The following is a 19,648-nucleotide window of genomic DNA, read 5'->3' on the forward strand; positions in this document are numbered from 1 at the left end:
CATCCGTTTAATCACGCACGGCAGTAGAAAAGATCACTGTAAGATATCTAACACATGAAGCGCGATAGCAACCACGTAAAATACTATCATGGCTAAAAATAAACCAAACAAAAGTATAGCAAACAACACTAAAACGGTCATGGCCAAGCAACTCTTAAACACCAAAAACGATACACACTCATGAGCGATACGAGATGACCAACAAGAAACGTGGAAAAAAAAAGGTGAAGAATGAAGCGTTAAGACCAAAGCAGTGTCAAAGGTAAAAAAAGGTTGAAATGGATGAAGAGTGCGAACCTTAAAATTGGAAACGAAAAACCAGCAGCCACATGAATTGTAACCGATGACCAACCAGAAAAAAGATGGACGCGAAGCTGAGACCAAAGTCGGCGTCAAAGGTATAAAAACGAGAAAAAATTTTAAACGAACAACCAGCAGCCATATGAATGATAACCGATGACCAACAAGAAACATGAAAAAGGATGAATGCGGAGCTCAGACCAAGGTCAGCGTCAAAGGTGTAAAAAACGAGAACAAAAAACCGCGCAAAAACCGCACATCGTCAAAAAATCGTCAAAAATTGCAACCAATGCCAAAGGAAAGAGCGTGCACAACAAAACAAGACGAAGAGCCTACAGAAAACTTTCTAGAAAAGTGTACTCCTCGTTGCTAAGCGTAATGGATGGCTTGCTGACGCATCTGCTCCCTTCTTTCCTGATGTAAAAGGCTTCGACCACCTCTCTCTCAACGCTTCATTCTTCGGTCTTAACCCTTCATTCTTCACCTTTTTTTTTTCCACGTTTCTTGTTGGTCATCTCGTATCACTCATGAGTGTGTATCGTTTTTGGTGTTTAAGAGTTGCTTGGCCATGACCGTTTTAGTGTTCTTTGCTATACTTTTGTTTGGTTTATTTTTAGCCATGATAGTATGTTACGTGGTTGCTATCGCGCTTCATGTGTTAGATATCTTACACTGATCTTTTCTACTGCCGTGCGTGATTACACGGATGTTAGGGCGTGTTGGCCTACATAAATGCGGGTTTGGTGCGAAATAAAATTCATTTGTAAGTTGGCGCTGTCCTGTCGTGTTTGCCTCTTTTGTCCACGTCTTTTGCGCCATTTTCCTGTTGAATCATGAACCAACTAGCCCAAACTAGAGTTCTTCAGGAAACTTTCTTTGACATATATGGGCTTCTACATGCTTTGGCCTTCGTCTTTGACAAAAAGAAATGGCGCATTGTTAACGAGCTCCAAAGAAATCCAAAGGTTTTATTTTTTCATCCATTGACCAGACACACAAAAGACGGACTAGAGCATTCTCGAAGGAGGTGTAGTATGCAGAGAGTAAAAAATCGTTACTTGTCCTACAGTCATCCGCCTGGTCTCAGCACCTGTCTTCCTGTTTTCGGTCGGCAGTATATTTTAATGCGTGAGCGTTAGAGGGGTCAGTGCAAGCGGAAATGAGGACCGCAGTCCCTTATAAGCCAGCGGCAGGTGGCTCACATGCAACGATGTGCAGGTGTAAACCTACCCCCCGGGCTACGAACGAACTTACTATGCTACCCATACAAACTTTGTCTACTACCTCAGATATAATGACTTTTTTGTGCTAACCTCTTGCATAACAAACATCTCTGCGTTAACCGCGCATGTAAGGAAAAAACGTGTGCTACTTCGGATAGAGGAAAGTTAAATGTGCCACCTCCGATGTAAAGAAATTTTTGCGCCTGGACCTCGGGTGTAACAAATTTATTGTGTTGACCTCGGATATAACTAACCTAATTGTAACATCGTAGGAGTGATGAACTTTATATCATAGCCACACGGGCAGTCTAACCGTGGCTAAGCCTAACCACGCTTACTGAACCTAATTGTGGTTATCACGAATCACGGTTCACCTTTGCCACATGGCTCGCCATCGTTCTTAGTTACGGCTACAAACGGCCCCTTCGGTGCTTTGAACGAAGTGACGCGCTGATCGGCAGAGCGTGGAGGCATTTGCACATATCTTAAAACACGGTGTCCAGAGTACCGTCCGACGATGTCGTCCAGTGGCAGCACTGCCTCCCTCCATCACTGTACATTGTCGTGTTTCCGGCAGCCGTCCTTGCCAAGGCAATATCTCTACGGCGGATCGCAGGCGCCAGCGTCCAAAAACTCTGTGTTAAACTTTCTAGCTCTCGTCAATAAGAAGTCCTGGGATAAGGGAATGTCAAAAACGAATCTTTTTTGACGATAGCTGACATGTGCGGAGTTGATGGTAGGATTAGTAACTGAGGTACAAGCTAGTTTATGTTCAGAGCGGCGTAGCAGAGGCCGTCAGTGCATCGCGGCTGATCCAAACTACTTGTACGCCAGTTCCACTGCTAAGGCGCCGCTCAAATCGATCATTTAGTAAAACACGTTGCGGGCTAGTTGGTGATGCATTTCCTTTTCTTGAAATTTGCCCTGTCATGTCTATCTGGGTATCGTCTGAAAATGTAGCGCTGTTTAAGTTGGAAGAAAAGAAAATCGATCATGTATTTTTTTTAATAAAAGACAATGGGGTAGTCAGTAAGGTAGTTTCATGAGTAGACCACATGCTATAGCGCCGGTCAATTCAAAAGCGCACTCCGCTGTGGCTTCCATACGAAAAACGTTAGGCCCAGTTAGGCGAAAGAACTTAGGCCTAGCGACGACTAGGGAGCAGCACATGGTAACAGCGCCGTCGTCTGCCGCGCCCGCGGTCTGCACTATTCGGGTAAGCACGTGCAATGGGGTGCTGCGAGCTCTAAAAATGCTTTAACAATGCACAATAGCCGGTCTTTTTTGGAAGTTAGAGCCCTGTAATGCGTAGCTTGAGCACTGCGGGACGGTTCTCCAGTACGCTGTGTCTGCGCCGTCGAACGGTAATCGAAGGCTACGTAAAAGCGCCGTCGGACGATACAATACACAATGTGTTGGTCTTGAAACAGAATTTTGTGCAATAAAGTATGTCATTGAAGCGGGCCAGCTGTCATTGAAGTTTTTCACACCCGGACGCCTAAGGGTACTCCCCGTCAACAGACGCCGACATCCTGTCGGTTAGCGACGCAAACCGAGGTCGTCAAGCTCGGTTCGCGATAACCGTTGTTAGCATGTGTAACCGCAGTTTCTTTCGCGTTTTGAACAGTAGTAACTATAGTTAGCCAAAGCCGCGGTGACCTTACCCGTGCTTAAGGGCGCCCGTGTGACAAAGTTATTAGTGGGTCAACCTGGGATATAATGAACGTTCGGCTGTGAAAGAGGTGAAACGACTCGCTGAGGACCTCCTAAGAACTTCGCACAGTACACGGGCCTGCAGAATTTCGCCTCCATCGAAATTCGGCCGCGGCGGCTGAATTTCGATGGAGGCGAAATTCTGCAGGCCCGTGTACTGTGCGATGTCAGTGCACGTTAAAGAACCCCAGGTGGTCAAAATTTCCGGAGCCCTTCACTACTGCGTTCCTCATAGCCTGAGTCGCTTTGGGACGTTAAACCCCAATAAACCAAACCAAACCAGCCTAAGAACTTTATGTTCATAACTTCCCAAGAAGGCCTCCTGACGTATAAGTGGGATGAAAGGGGTCAGCACTAGCATGAAAACAAAGAAAGCAAAAAACCTGGAAGGCAATGAAAAAAGGCAGATCCCAAATTGGCATGTTACAAGCGAAAAGACATAGCAAGGACTACAAAAACTAAAAAACCAGCGGAAAGAAGAATATTGCACTCCAATGTGAATTTTTATACGGCCTTAAAACTTCAGCATTGTCGATTGAGTGGCAAGAAGGCAGGAGATTCTAGTCAATTATCTGGCGCTGCAGCGCGTGACATATGATGCGCTTAGACTTGACAGAATGACACCATTTTTGGAAAGTATGGAGTATTCTTACGCTGGCCAGCGCCTTGACATTAGCTCAACTCGTGCAATCCGAAAAATTCAGGGGCACTTTTCCGCACCACTTTGACTGCCTGTGTGGCACTGGCGATGCCATCACTGAATGACGTCAAACATAGTTAATGACTAATGAATAATTACTTTTAATGACTAATTACTTTTTAATGACTAAATACTAATCAACTGTTAATTAATTACGCTTAAGCTGCGCCTTTAGGAGTTGAACGCGACAGCGTGTTGTAGCGTTGCCAGGGAGCCCACGGAACGGCATCACCCGTTCGGCGCGATGCGTTGCCCTTTGAACGCGACGCTCTTTGAGGGAAGGAAATGACGCTCTAATTCTCCGTCATCTCGGTGGACACTTCAATCGCACCGTAGAGAAAGGGAGGAAGTGAGAAAGAAAGAAGAAAGAGAGAGAGGGGCCGTAATGAAGAAAATGAAAATTCTATTTGAGGAAAAGAAATAACGTAGTAACTGTCCCGTATATCTCGGTGGACACCCGTCAAAAGCGTGACACCTGTGCTGACAACCTTCTGTCGACCACGATGAGGCATTAAAGGCTTTCGCCTCATTACCACTACAAAGCCTGCGGACGAAGCAGTATACATGAGGTCGTCTTACGTAGCTAGCGTCGATACTTCAAAAACTATGCATATTGGTTGGTTGGTTTATGAGGTTTAACGTCCCAAAGCGACTAAGGCTATGAGAGACGCCGTAGTGGAGGGCTCCAGAAATTTCGACCACCTGGGGTTCTTTAACGTGCACTGACATCGCACAGTACACGGGCCTCTAGAATTTCTCCTCCAAAGAAATTCAACCGCCGCGGCCGGGATCGAACCCGCGTCTTTCGGGTCAGTCGTAATGCTGCGTTCAGCTTGTTAGTATACTTTGAGCTCTGAGAATTAACACACCTGATGAATTTCTGACAAAACAGTCGACTGCTCAAGAACAACAAAAAGAAAAACATGTAGTTGAAGGTAGACAACTCCAGAAAAAAGAAGCCTCTTTAAAAAAAGAAAAAAAAAATTATGTGTTCACTTCTAGGGCTCGTTCATGGGTCCTCCTATATAAAGCAGGAACATTTCCTTTTTTCTACTGCAATAGCACGTATGGCCCTTCGTCTGGTACTTTTTGATAGCTACTTGTTGCCCACGAGGTCAATTGGCTTGCTAAAGGCCAAGGGTGATTATGGCGAGTAAAAAAGTATTTCGCAAGTTTCTAGAGACGTTGTTCGGCAGACATCACACTACTGTTGTCGAAGCCGTGCATTTACTTGCAACTGACGCAAGCAGTCGCTTAAAGTTTTCTTGCGGCTGTTGTACAGGCCCAAATAATATAGTAGGTAACATGCGAGCTCGTGCCGATGCATGCCGGCCTTTTGTATCTCGTTTGTATCGACCTGCACTACCATCATTATATGCCGGCCCATACCGTAGGCAAGCGCGACTGGGCTTTCTTTTAATTTTTACAGCAGCCACAGGCGCGCTGTCGGTGTGGAGTGGGAAGTAATTCTGTTTCCGTTCGCTTTATTTATAGGTATTCATATATTGGAACCTCTCATTGAATGTCCTGTTCCGGCGTGATCTGATCGCCCCGGAAAAATCGTATATGGTTTGAGAAACGAAGCCGTTAATTTATGGCTTGCGCTTTCTACCTTTCGCTTTTGTGTGACGCTCGAATAGGTTTGAAAACTCCCCAGCGTCCAGCGTCTGCCACGAGTTCACACACTTTTGCTGTCGCAGTTGGATTACCTACCCCGTTTTTGACACTTCGAGCATTTGTCAAAAAAAGGGATCTCGCTGACTTCAATATGCGCACTTGCCCTTCTTATCGGTTTGATGACACCGGTATTCATAGCCTGAATGCTATGGTCACCTTTATATAGGCAGTTTCAAGGAGAAACCGGGGACAGACCTATTGTGTTTCTACTGAAAAGGTTGTAAGGTAAATATGTTCCAAGCGCGGAAAATGTTGCAGCATTTTACCATAATGCTCTTAAAAGAATGAACGCAATACATCTAATATTATTTAGTCTTGTGCGATGAAGCCTGAGAATGGGCCCTTTAACGCGACTACTGGGGCCGAAATTTTTACGTATAGAGTTAAGCTAGTAAACGAAATAAAACAACGTAGATGATCGAATTAATCACGCTGTCATAACTACACTTCTAGCCTTAGCAGCCATCCCACGATCGCTGTGTACTAAAGACAATAACAACATTCCTAGTCTAAGCAACAGCGCAAACAGACACGCAACACTGGACGTAACAGAAACCATTGTGCCTCGTCTGTTAGGGCTCTTTTCAAAATGCAATACCGACTAGCTCTGCTGTTCGTACTGCTACAGCTGCAATTTTACCTTTCTTTCGTGGCGGCTTGACTTTTCTTGAAATCGAGTTATTTGATCTGCACCTCCTCCATGCTTTTCAAATCAGTAACTTGATGCTTCAAGCAGTGAGACGCATTCTCATATCCGCGTTCACTTACTAGGAGCGCCAGAATTCTCAAAGAGAGGAAAAATACCTGAGATGCAGCTACCGGAGGAATTTCAGATAGCCCTCGTTTTTCGTCAGGCGCTGTAAATAAAGTTTCAGATTTTATGCTCCGTATTTTATCCTCTTTAGTAACCTCTTCGTGCTGAAGAGAATTGAAGGGATCCAGCTTGATCAGCAGCAAAACATTCTGCCCATTGTTTTGGCGACCACATGCACTCGAATTTCCTTCTGAACTTTGCCTGTCTTAATAACGGAGTGAAATATAAACAGATGGTTAGAAAGTGAAAAAAAGGCACTGTTTTTGTTCAAAAAACGGTGCACCAAAAATATCGAAAACTATAAGTAAGGCTTTAGAAACTGTGCCTACACTTTCTCTGGTATGAAATAGAATTGCGTTTCTGAGAAAATCGCGAATGACGAACATCGTCTCCTCCATCATTTAAGTTTTAAAGCAACGCGAGAAATGGTGAGACATTTTGATGAAGTAGGTTCCCATACGTCGCGATCGAATGGTAGACACCACGTTTCGACAGCAGCATGGCGGCAAGAACAACCTTCTTTGCAGCGCTAAAGAAAACCAAGAAATCCAGACGCCACCACGGCAAGTTGAGGAGGATCCGATTCTTCTGGAAATCTACCGTCTCACTCTGTGAAAAAATAAAACCAGGGATGCTGTAGCTGACTGGCTCCTTGTTGGCATTAAGCTTCTCACCTCCAAAAGCGACACATGAAGCTATGATGGAGGTCGTAGTGCAGACAATTTCGGCTACCTGTGGTTCACTAATATGCACTGACAATGCACAGCACGCGGATGTTCTTGCATTTCGCCTCCATCCAAATGCGGTCGCTGCGACCTGGACTCGATACCGCGACCTTGAGATCAGCGGTTTAAATGCTTAATGTATACATTCAAAGCTTACGCTCCTAGAGTTGCTTATAACAGTGGCTCACCAGAAGCGGTTAGCAAGGCGCCGTGTTCTCCACAGCGCGAGGCAGTGCATTTACCAGAAGCCCCCAAAGTCAGCCTGAAGCTGCAGTCACTGCTTAGAAGAACAAATTATGAGGTAGCCGGAACAGGGGCGAGGGATTTAAAATGAACAAGTCGTTCAGGCATGTTCGAGAAGCGTCGTTGATTAACCGGTCTCTCTCGCTGTCGAAATTTCGGTTACGTTATAGGCATTCGTTTCCGAGAAAGTTTCAATGGTGTTGAACTCAGATGAGTGCGGCGCGCAGCAGTGAAAGAAGAATGACGGGTAGGAGAGGAGGGAAGGCCCGAGTGAATATTTGCAGTACAGATATCGGGTATGTGCTGGAACCGGAAAAGCGGTTTCAGTAATGTCAGGAACATAAGTCAACGAATTTTGAAATAAAAATATATAAAAGCTGGGTGCGCGTTTTTAGCGGGATCACTTTGTTTTTTTTTTGTTCAGTACTGCAGCTATGCGGCAGATCAAAGCTAGACTGCTCGGCTGTAGTCGCATTGTGCGACCGTAGGCAATTACGATAACTGACCCATGCGTGCCTCTGAAGCCTAATAAGAAAAATGATGGACCGTGGTTCGTAACACCTGGCTGATACCGCTGCAAGGAACGCGGCGGAAAGCGCCTATGACTCGTACTAGAGTACGTCTCGTGAGTGATACAGAAATCACTCACAGGGGAGCAACGATCACTGCAACGATGGGCATAAACCGGACCCTTGCCCGCAGTTGCCACACAAATGTACCGTCCCCTGCGGAACAAAAGCCCAAAATATAATTTTTATACGAGCTACACTCCTCTTCCCACGTCTCGCAGACTTGGTAATTTACTGGAACAGGTATGACAAGTGCTACAGCTACAAAACGACCAAAAGAAAACGTATGCTTTAGGGCCAGCTAATACATTTTTGTAAAGCTTTTATTCATCTTGAGCGTCAAAGTCTGCGACTGCCGCCTTAATCCTCATTGTGAAACATTTGCAACGACAGAAGGACAAGAGAAAAGTCTTAACAAAGAGCAGTGTGTTCCCCTTCCTACTTATTCAGCATAGGTAGACTCACGCTAAGCCAGTAAGAAGCGTGGAAATATTCATTGGAGATACCAGATGCACTCTGAGACGCAATAGCTACATATTCATCGGGCGCATATATGACGCTCAAAAAAATTTTCTGATCGGGCTGGAAGTAATACACATCCTTCCCGTCAATACAAAATTAAAAAAATCTGCTTGTCTCTGTCAGTCTTAAGGAATCCAATCGCGTCGTCGGCGTTCTTAGGGAGACAATAAGGGCAACTCCACCAAGTCATTGTTTTTTTTTAAAACATTGATTTTCTGGCGCTCACTCGCTATGGTGCCGTTTATCAGGATGCGAAATACGCATTTATCGCAAAAATTTGGTAAAAAAATTTTCCCGTCAGTCACTTAAGAACTCTACACCCTTACCGAAAAGGACAGGTTGCTATCGTTCTGAAGCCAGCGGCGGAATGGCGTAATGTCCGGAATCCAAACTGACAAATAGGCCTCAGCGCATGAACTTTGCATGAGAAATCGGCCATTAGTTGCGACGACTGTATCTTGTTTCAAGGTATTTTCTAGCTTAAGCAAGATCTTTTTTTTGTTCAGTAAGAATGGTCTCCTTGTGATTAGCAAGCTGTAAGCTATGCGCCAGGCCAGCCTCTATTGATCTTCAGTGCCATTTAACCTGATAAGGTCCGCGAACTGAAAGACGAGTTTTATCTCTAGCAAACGCTTTCCTAAACACTCTTGCTGCACATCGTTTCCTGAGGCTTATCACACGCAAAGGGTGGCTCGTTTTATGGGTTTTTGCAGTAAAAAGGGTGTCAGGATAAGGTTTCCGCACTTACAGCTTGCGTAGCTTTACAACGTCGTACTTATGAATCAGAAGTGCCGGGAAATAGTAGAGCCGTATCTGATCACCACATCGCGCATCCCGTGCGTTGCAAAACCTTCGGCGGCGTTACACCAGGTAGAAATGAACTATCTTGAGAGTACAGCTGCAGGGCAATGAGGCTGATTGGCACGGGGGGTTTGGTTTGCCGTTTCTGTTTTGTTGTGTTTCATGCTTTGTGCGCCTGCGCGTGCTGGGTTGAAGCCTTTATAAGCACGAGTATTTCCTAATAAAATTTCATTTGATAGTCACCGCTTGTTTGTTTGAGTGTTTCTTCCCCAGTCTTGGTTTTTTGCGCTGTACATAATGTTTAGCTCTTAAAATTTGCCGCATTCTTTGAAACCTGACGGAACTGTGCCACAGGTTTCTTTCTTTCGTTTCTTTGTCCTTCTGCGAGAACTCCGTAATAAACACATTACTCAATTAGAGCGAGTCCAGAAAAAATGCGCGAAATTCGTGCATTACAGAGCCCTAGAAAATATTAAGATTAATATTTCTGCTTAAAATTGTTGCAGGCGCGGTAAATTGTACGCTCACTTGATTGTATAAAGGTCATATGGTGTGTGAAAAACCAGACACCCTCAAAACAGTTCCCTGGCCAGAATATTCGCCCGCACAGAAGGATTTAAATAGATTCTTTCCGAGAACAATCGCAGATAGGAATTCCTCGCCGGTATCAGTGATTTAATGTAATACCTTTGAAAACTGGCTCTAAAATAACGTACTTAAGGAAAATAAAGAGCGCACAAGAGAAGACGGGACAAGCGAGGAGACACAGGCAAGCGCTAACTTTCAACAGACGGTTTATTGCAAAATCGGAAGCATATATACACATGTCCAGAAAGGCAACAAAGAACAGGATCGAAGATAACATCAACAAGACACACACCCCCTCGACAGCCATCTGCTTATCGTGCCAGATATGCAAGCTCTTCTTTCGACACATTAACGAAAGGTTCACTGACACAATACGGTCCAAAACGCACGATGTTCGACGCTTCAACAATCTCCCTGGTGAGTTGGTCGCGGTGATGGTACAAGATTACAGTATCTTCAAAAATTGGACGGCAAAGAGGGTCACAGTCACATGTCTTGCAATGCAAAGCCAGATGCCCGACGACACCACCTCTGACTTTCTTCGCATGCTCTTTTAGGCGTACGTTGACGCATCTGCCCATTTGCCCGATGTAGAATCTACTACAGGACAAGGGGATCTTGTAGACTACCCCCAGCCGACAATGAACGTAGGCCTGCCTATGTCTGATAGTCCAGTCGGGCCTGCGCATTTTGACCGGGCAACTCATTCTGCACGATCTCCCCAGCCTCTCAGGAGCCGTGAACACGACCTTAACATGAGACCGCTGACCCACCTTCTTGAGGTTGTTTGATACCTTATGCATGTAAGGTATCACCGCCAACTTTTCTTTGTCTCTTCTATCCTCTTTCTTTTTCCTGTCCTCTGCTCTTTGTTCATGACCCAGGCGAAAAGCTTCCTTCCTTTTGCGATGCAAGCATTCAGCAACCGAAGCTATCACGTGAGTCGGATAGCCCGCGCCCTGCAAACGTGAAACTTGCATGTTTAAACCCTCCTCGAACGTATGCCGGCATGACTTGTCAAGAGTATTGGACAGGAGCGAAAGAACGATATTTCTTTTGACAAGTTTAGAATGCGCTGAACTGTATGGCAAAGGGGGCTTGTTAGCTCTGGGCTCGTATATCCAACAGGCATGGTTCTTTCTAAACCGCAGCCGCAGGTCTAAGAACCTAATGCTGTCATGCTCAGGCATTTCAGACGTGAATTTCAACTGGTAAAAACAATCAACAAAAGAATTTAAAATGTGCTTGACAATAGGGTGACTACTAACGAGAAGATTAGATCGTCTGACAGGAGCGTCAGTAAAAACAGACAGGTCAAAAAGAATTAAAGAGTCATCCACATAACGAAAGATCTTTAAAATCTTTAGATCAGTTAGTCGCTCAAAAAGAGCCTTGTCAGAACGAGCTAAAAACAAGAGTGACCCTCCTGTCAGACGATCTAATCTTCTCGTTAGTAGTCACCCTATTGTCACGCGCATTTTAAATTCTTTTGTTGATTGTTTTCACCCGTTGACATTCACGTCTGAGCATGACAGCATTAGGTTCTTAGACCTGCAGCTGCGGTTTAGAAAGGACCGTGCATGTTGGATATACGAGCCCAGAGCTAACAAGCCCCCTTTGCCATACAGTTCAGCGCATTCTAAACTTGTGAAAGGAAATATCGTTCTTTCGTTCCTGTCCAATGCTCTTGACAAGTCATGCCCGCAGACGTTCGAGGAGGGTTTAAATATGCAAGTTGCACGTTTGCAGGGCGCGGGCTATCCGACTAACGTGATAGCTTCGGTTGCTGAATGCTTGGCTCGCAAAAGGATGGAAGCTTCTCGCCTGAGTCATGAACAAAGAGCAGAGGACAGAAAAAAGAAAAAGGATAGAAGAGACAAAGGAAAGTTGGCGGTGATACCTTACATGCATAAGGTATCACACACCCTCAAGAAGGTGGGTCAGCGGTCTCATGTTAAGGTCGTGTTCACGGCTCCTGAGAGGCTGGGGAGATCGTGCAGAATGAGTTGCCCGGTCAAAATGCGCAGGCCCGACTGTACTATCAGACATAGGCAGGCCTACGTTCATTGTCGGCTGGGGGTAGTCTACAAGATCCCCTTGTCCTGTAGTAGATTCTACATCGGGCAAATGGGCAGATGCGTCAACGTACGCCTAAAAGAACATGCGAAGAAAGTCAGAGGTGGTGTCGACAGGCATCTGGCTTTGCATTGCAAGACATGTGACTGTGACCCTCCTTGCCGTCCAATTTTTGAAGATACTGTAATCTTGTACCATCACCGCGACCAACTCACCAGGGAGATTGTTGAAGCGTCGTACATCGTGCGTTTTGGACCGGATTGTGCCAATGAACCTTCCGTTAATTTGTCGAAAAAAGAGCTTGCATTGCAAGACATGTGACTGTGACCCTCCTTGCCGTCCAATTTTTGAAGATACTGTAATCTTGTACCATCACCGCGACCAACTCACCAGGGAGATTGTTGAAGCGTCGAACATCGTGCGTTTTGGACCGGATTGTGCCAGTGAACCTTCCGTTAATTTGTCGAAAAAAGAGCTTGCATATCTGGTACGATAAGCAGATGGCTGTCGAGGGGGTGTGTGTCTTGGTGATGTTATCTTCGATCCTGTTCTTTGTTGCCTTTCTGGACATGTGTATATATGCTACCGATTTTGCAATAAACCGTCTGTTGAAAGTTAGCGCTTGTCTTTGTCTCCTCGCTTGTCCCGTCTTCTCTTGTGCGGTATTTATTTTCCTTAAGTATGTCATACCAACATGCCCAAGCCTCATCTCTTCTAAAATAACGTGGTTCAATTTTTGGAGTTATAGTGTGTATTTTTGTGTATTTCGACACCGTTTCCCTTTTTTTTTATTTGTTTGTTCCTCGGTTGTCTGGCTCTGTGAGTGCTGTATTAAGCTGCTAGCTATCCTCCTTGGTTGTTATGCCCTTTGTGTTCGGGCGAAATTTGCCTGCCGTATTTTCGATAAGTGAATACATGAGAAAATGGAAATGTCGGACAAAGTAGCCCATAAGTTGGCGTTATTATGACGTTATTTCAAAGGCGAAGGGGTACTATTAATGCCATGGTTGCTGCTTAATTCGCCTTTAGCAGCAGTAATGATGATAACAAGTCCTTGAGCCACCCGTGTGACAGGAGCAAAGTAATATGTCATCGTCGATGGTTAGCAGGTGAGCGCGGGAGGTTTGGCTTAGACTGTGACTTTGATTTCTACTCCTACGCTGACGCCAGCGCTGATCATCTTTGAGGACGTCACTTACATAACTACCGGCCCGCCGCTTTGGTTCAGTGGCGTCCAATGTTCGAGTTCTAATATCGAAGTCACGGGCTCGATCCTGACTGCTGCTGCAGTATTTCAATGGCCACGCATTCCGAGGACGCTGTCATGTGCTCATATTTCGCCCTAAGCTAAATAACCGATGCTGTGGAGATTATTTCAGAGCCGTTCACTACGGTATGCATCAGAATTCGTGTTATTCTTTGCGACAACAATAAATCAGTTTTTTTTCAGCTCTTCAACCAATCAATGCAACTACCATAAACACATCCTGTTTGTAGTAATGTCTCCAATGTTTTTCTCTCCTAGCGTGATCTACAGCGCGTAATCCAATGCGAAACGCCTGGTTGCGGCCACTGTCTAGTACAGGACGCTTGTTTCTACATCAAGTGTGTTCACAAGACCTCAAGAAACAAATATCCGCCTTTTCTTAACTGCTGTCTCGAGCCCAGCGCCGGCTCAAAAGCCCAGCGCTGTTCCACTGTCTGAGTGTCACAAATACCTTCTGGCCCTTTCTACTTTGGTGTTGGCAACACTCCCGTTCAAATTTTCCTCTGCTTCAGGTGGCGATGGAGACACTTCTCCTACTTCAGGAGGATTGGGATCCCTGGACCGAAGCCCAACCTGATATGGGGCAACATCATGGAGTACCATTCCACGGTGAGAGCTCGGCACAATGTTTCTGTGCACATAGACCGGCACAAATGGCGCTCGCTCTAAAATGGAGACATCTAATTTGTAGCAGGATCTTGCATCGCTGGTAGAGCTCACACTGGTAGAACCTGAGGTAACGAAAAGCAGCAAAGAACAGAAGTTTTGTCTTACGAACAAAACGCGTACAAAGTCGCTAACATTTGATCCTCTTGACTTAGCATTCATTGCGCATATATTTCTGGCTGGTGGTTTTTACCCTCGGTATGTTACTACGCCTGATTGCCTGCGCACGATAGTGACCGTCTAGGATGAGGTCCAAGGCAGCCATCACTGTCTCTTTTTCACTCGAGAAGCGAGAGAAAAATTCGGCACGATTTTATGCCGGTACCTTAGCCTCTCTTTTCAAGCCGGAGCAGAGCTTTGTAATAATGTTAAAGCAATTATCTGTTCGTATTCGTATGCTGTTATGCATTTCGCATTCCTTTTGGTACCGATTGACCCATAATGTGTGGCGTAATAGCTTTCCGCCAGGTGGGTCCTTAGAGTAGCCATGGCAAAAGTAACGCCAGTTATTAATTATATTCTTTCCTTTCTTTATGGAGATCTAATGTTTTGAAGTTGGTAGCAATATTTTGGCGATGGAAGCAAGCAGTGAGTGCAGGGCAGTTAGTTTATTTAAGCTAAATATGCGCAATACTGCTTACGTTGAAGCCACGTTTCAGGTGCAGTAAGGCATTCATATCAGACTGTCGGCATAAGATTGAAGTGGCTTTCGCCGTCGCCGACTCTATCAATCGGTGCCGTGCGCTTTTGTGTAAATCGGTAGCGTTCTTAAAGGTTCATTTTTTTTGTGAGGGCTGAACCATATTTATAAAAAAAATCTCGAGTAGCCTTCCAGGTAGAACATTACTAGGTTAACATCTCCAGCAATTTAGGGGACTCTCCTTCAACATTTGTACCTCTCTTTTCTCAGGACCACTACAAGGTGATCGGCAGGTGGATTAAAGAGTACGGTGATATCTTTGGGTAAGTGCAAAACAAAATGCTCATTCTAGCGTTTCACCGAAATAAGCAAGGTGGAGTTGACTCAATCGTATAAGGAGAGCTTGAGGGTAGAGTATCCGACTCGATCGTTTGTGGGAGCCACCAGTTTCGAATCCCTATGCCCTCCAAAAAAAAACACTCGTTGACTACTAATCAGAATGTCCGCATACAAAGGAGAGCCTAAATTTGGAAGAGGATAGGGATATGGTCGAGGCATGAACACACATAACTGTCTGTCTTTTAAGCTGACAAGTGCGCCTCAAAAAAAGTGAAACGCAACATGGCCAGACGAGGGTCTTGTATGGTTGTAAGATCAAAGAATTCTGTAGAATAGGGTCACCGCGGCGGCTGCAGTGCACGGCAAACTAAAAGCGATGGGGGGAGGCCCTGATGATGAAGCTGCCGCCACTTCGTTGTTGGAAATGACGGCTGAACACATGATCACATCTGTGTGATCAGTCAGGCTGTAGAGTGATGTACAGGTAGGCTCAGATATGTGTTCGAATATTTGGCCTTCACTGTTTACAGAATTTTGCAGAAATCACTGTGCTGATTGTCTATGAAGTGCGAAAGCATTCGTCGTGATACAACGCAAGTCACTAGGAACACAGCTCCGAACTGAGAGTATTACGTGGTATCATTCTACACGCACGAAGTACGAAGTATTGCACGATTGTTGAAAGCAATGATGATTTTATGAAAACAATGGACTCGCATGTAACCCCATAAGCCCTGTTTCGTGGTTTTCTCTCATTTGGGCGTGCGTTTCTCTTGTACCGCGCTCGCGGGCCTGGAATATTTCCTGGGTCACACTTGCCTAACGCCAGTCCAGTTCTTTCTTAGCCTTATGACCAGTGTGCACGCCACTGTGGGTGCCATAGAAGTGATATAGTTATGCAGCTGTCAGACAGGCAAAGTTAGTGTGACTGCCAGCGGCTGCATTTTACCTCATGAAGTGTCACTGTGCTGACACGGTGCTACACTGAGAAGATAAGTTCTATTAGAAATCTACGTTTCCGGCAACGTACTACGCACTACAAATGCACTTTCCCTCCCGTATTTATGTAAGACGAAGCCACTATGCCTCCCTTTCACGATAGGTGCTTCACAGGGCAAAGACACGACGAAGTTCGGTACGATATATTAGGTGCTGTGCTAGCATTTTGAAGCTCACGCAGAGGTGCACGTACTTTTGCGCTGACCTGCCTGAAGTAAAACAAGGTGTCGTTCACTAGCGTTCTTCTCTCGATGATTAGGCGGGTTAAATGCAGCGCTTGTGGCGTACTGCACGGAGGTTCCGTCAACAGACGGTGAGAACATATATCTGGACTGGCAAGACTGGCAAAAAGTGGCGCAGTGGTTAAGCTACGCGCCAGGGCACTGACAGGTGGCTATTTCTCTCACAGCCACCAGTAGCGATTCTAAAACCCTTGTTACTCTTTCCAAGAATCCTATCGCAAACTAGACAAAATGAAAGGATTGTTGCTCGCGGTTGGCGCGTCTGCAGTAGTGTTTTCGCATTAATAAATTCAGTGTACAAAAGCAATTGAAGACAACGTAGAAATTCACAGAAAAACAAAGGGTGACACATGAGGATGTGTGTAATGCACTATCTCTTGTTTTTTCGCTCTGAAAGCCATATTTCAAAGACAAAAACCAGGAAGTGCATCGCTCCAACGAGCGATGCACTTTCCCACGTTTTTTTGTTTGTTCGACGTAGAACACTTCTATTAACTCCAGAGATATTTGATGATAAGGTACAAGAATTGCGCCGCATAGCTTCGGAAATTGTTTCTGAAATACCGTGTGCGCTCAATTGTGACCGCCTTTGAGAGAAGGCCACTCTGAGCACGTTTTCTAGCACATGTAGGAGATTTCTAATTAAAAACGTCAATCAATCTTGGAGTTATTGGAAGCATTTTACAGGAGGAAAGCCACAGAGAAGTCTGTCCGCCACCCGTCCGGCACGGTATCTGGAAAAAGACTCGTCTTTTTTTTTTTCGCCATTACGTACGAGAAGGGAAAGAAAAACTCAAGCACTTTCGTGCGCAATTGAGCGTGCCATCCAGGTTTTTTTTTTGTTCGTTCTGCAGTTTTTATAGAACTGTTTTAGGCGGTTTAAAGGACTAAAGATATAATGTGTCTGTGCTATACGGATCATTTTGTTTCTATTTATTTTCTTAATGTTTGGATATCATCACGGGACGAAGAGAATATGTGCGTTCTTCATTGATATTGGGAAAAAATTGACTGGTGTTTTAGCGTGCTTAGGCAAAATTTGAATTAGGTGCGTTGGCAGTTCAGTTTCTGTTCGAGGCTCGGTTTTCAACGTAGAGCGGTCTTCAGACAAGGATCGGCACTGCGATGGCTCAGTGGTTGAGGCACTCGTATACAGAGCCGTCGTACCCGGGTTCGAACAAGACCGCCAGTAGCGACCGCGTTTCGATGGAGGCGAAAGGCAAAAGACGCCCGTGTGCTGCTGTTGTTGCAACTGAAAGGAGGATGAAAAGGAAATTGCACGGGCCTGCCGACTGGATCGAGCTGAGCCGCAACCGCTGCCACGTGCAGAGCAAATAGACGTGAGTTGAAAGATATGAGAGGAAAGAGTGAATGAACAGACGCGCGTCGTAACAACCGTGTCCGCCGAAGTGAAGACGCTGCAAACGCAGCGCAGTGAAGACGCTAGCTGCAACAGATACCCCCCCCCCCCCCCCCCCCCCATCTGCTGTGCGATATCAGTGCACGTTAAATATCCCCAGGTGGTAGAAATTATTCCGGAGCACTCCACTACGACACTTCTTACTTCCTTTCTTCTTTCGTTCTGTAGTGTAGGGCGTCTTCGAAGGCGCTGCGTCGCGAACGGCTATACCGGCTAGGTTCAGTCCTGAGGCAGCGATCAGTCCCAGCGGCAGCGATCAGCGCTCACGCATGAGCATCGGCGCCGTTGTCTTCGTCGTCTTCTCCCTTAAGCTAGCCGCCGAGGGTTCGGCAGCCGAAGGCCTGTCTTACAACTTCCCGCGGGCGAAAAGGCGCCATCCTGGCGTCCTAGGGTGATGTGACGACGGCAGGGTCGTAGTATGGTTTGAGACGGGTCAGTGGACGGAGTAAGGGGTTCAATCAGGTAGACGGTGAAGGTCTGCTTAAGAACGCGGTAGGGGCCCTGGTACTTGCTGAGAAGTTTGGAGGAAAGGCCGGGACTTGAGGAAGGCACCCTGAGCAAGATGAAAGAGTCAGGAAGATAAGTGGGAAGAAGGGCAGAGGAAACATGGGTGCTTTTTTGTTGCTGCTGGGTGCGTGAACAGAAAGACCGAGAAAGCTGGCGGCTTTCTTCGGCATAAGTGGCGTCTTGAGAAATAGTCAATTCAGAAGCATCAGGGCGATATGGGAGCATGGTGTCCATTGTGCAAGAAGGCTCACTGCCGTAGAGGAGAAAGTATGGAGAGAATACGGTGATGGCTTGAGAAGCGGAGTTATAAGCTAAGGGCGATTCCTCTGCGCGAGGACGCACATGCAGTGACTCGAGGCAGGTCTTTGGAACAAGAGTTGTAATGTCACATTCTGTCGCGGCAGGGGGTCGGGCGTCGTTGGGTGAGCAGGGTCAGGTGATCCTCGGGCAGGTGTCAAGAGAGCCGGTGTCAAGAGAGAGAGCCTCGGCGGTCGTGCCTTCGTTAAGTAGGCTCCCCCGCGTATCCTTGTTCCCCCTGCCCCGCCACTCGATAGGAAGGGTTGTCGAGGCTACCCGCGGTGAGCGGCGTGGAATATGAGTGGGCCCGTGAGCGGACCCTACAAAGCATAGGTGAGGAAAGGCAGAACGCGGTCCCAGTTGCAGTGGTCGGAAGCTACATACATGGGCAGCATGTCGCCAAGAGAGCGGTGAAAACGCTCAACCAGGCCATTTGTCTGCGCATGGTAGGCGGAGGTGGTGCGGTGAACGATGTTGCAGTCCTCGATGAGAGCGTTTACAACTTGAGATAGAAAGGCCGGACCTCTATAACTCAGCAACACTTTGGGAGCACCATGGCGAAGAATGATGCGATGGAGGATGAAGGATGCAATGTCGTGGGCTGTACCAGATGGTAAAGGCGACATTTCGGTGTAGCGGGTAAGATTACCGATGGCAACAATGATCCAGCGGTTTCCGGCTGATGTGCTATTAAGAGGGCCGTAGAGGTCAATGACAACACGCTCGAAGGGTGCGCTGGGCAAGGCAGCGGTTGCAGAGGAGCGGCGGGTCGGCGAGGTTGGTTTTTTCGGTGCTGCCATGCGGTGGAGGACTGAACGCACTTGTGAACATAACGATGCATCCCACGCCAGTAGTACCGATGTCGTAGGCGGGTGAAGGTCTTCAACAAGCCGGCATGGGCACACTGGGGATCATCGTGGTAGGAAGAACATATGAATGAGCGCAGATGGGTCGAAATGACAAGCAGCCACTTGCGATAATCCGGAAGGTAGTTTCGGCGGTAAAGAAGCTCGTCTCTAATGGCGAAATGGTGGGACTGACGACGGAGAGCACGGGAAGGAGATGGAGACGATTGGCCAGATAAGAAATCCAAGAGGCAAGTGATCCACGGGTCTCTGTGTTGCTCGGAAGCTGTATCAGTGGACTCAAACGTCAAAGAACGCAGGGTGGATATGCAATGCACTGCCTCAGATGGCAGAGGGGAACGTGAGAGGGCATTAGCATCGGCAAGGTTACTGCCGGAACGATAGACAATGTGAATGTCGTACTCTTGAAGTCGCAGAGCCTAGCGCACCAGTCGACCAGAGCGATCTTTCAAAA

The 19,648-nt window shown here is 46.4% G+C and overlaps 1 protein-coding gene across 4 annotated transcripts in view; it reads left to right on the forward strand.

The window, feature by feature from the left end:
* LOC149360285 (cytochrome P450 3A14-like) overlaps positions 1 to 19,648 on the forward strand; it is an 80,397-nt gene that overhangs the window by 12,150 nt on the left and 48,599 nt on the right. For all 4 annotated transcript variants that reach the window (XM_089572248.1, XM_089572249.1, XM_089572246.1 and 1 more), the window contains exons 2-3: positions 13,731 to 13,827; positions 14,795 to 14,847. In XM_089572248.1, the coding sequence (XP_089428374.1) occupies positions 13,731 to 13,827; positions 14,795 to 14,847 (150 nt within the window). The remainder of the gene's footprint in view (positions 1 to 13,730; positions 13,828 to 14,794; positions 14,848 to 19,648) is intronic.

This window comes from Amblyomma mixtum, chromosome 2 (genome assembly GCF_055824585.1).
Source record: "Amblyomma mixtum isolate Tamu chromosome 2, ASM5582458v1, whole genome shotgun sequence".
Classification (NCBI taxonomy): Eukaryota; Metazoa; Arthropoda; class Arachnida; order Ixodida; family Ixodidae; genus Amblyomma; species Amblyomma mixtum.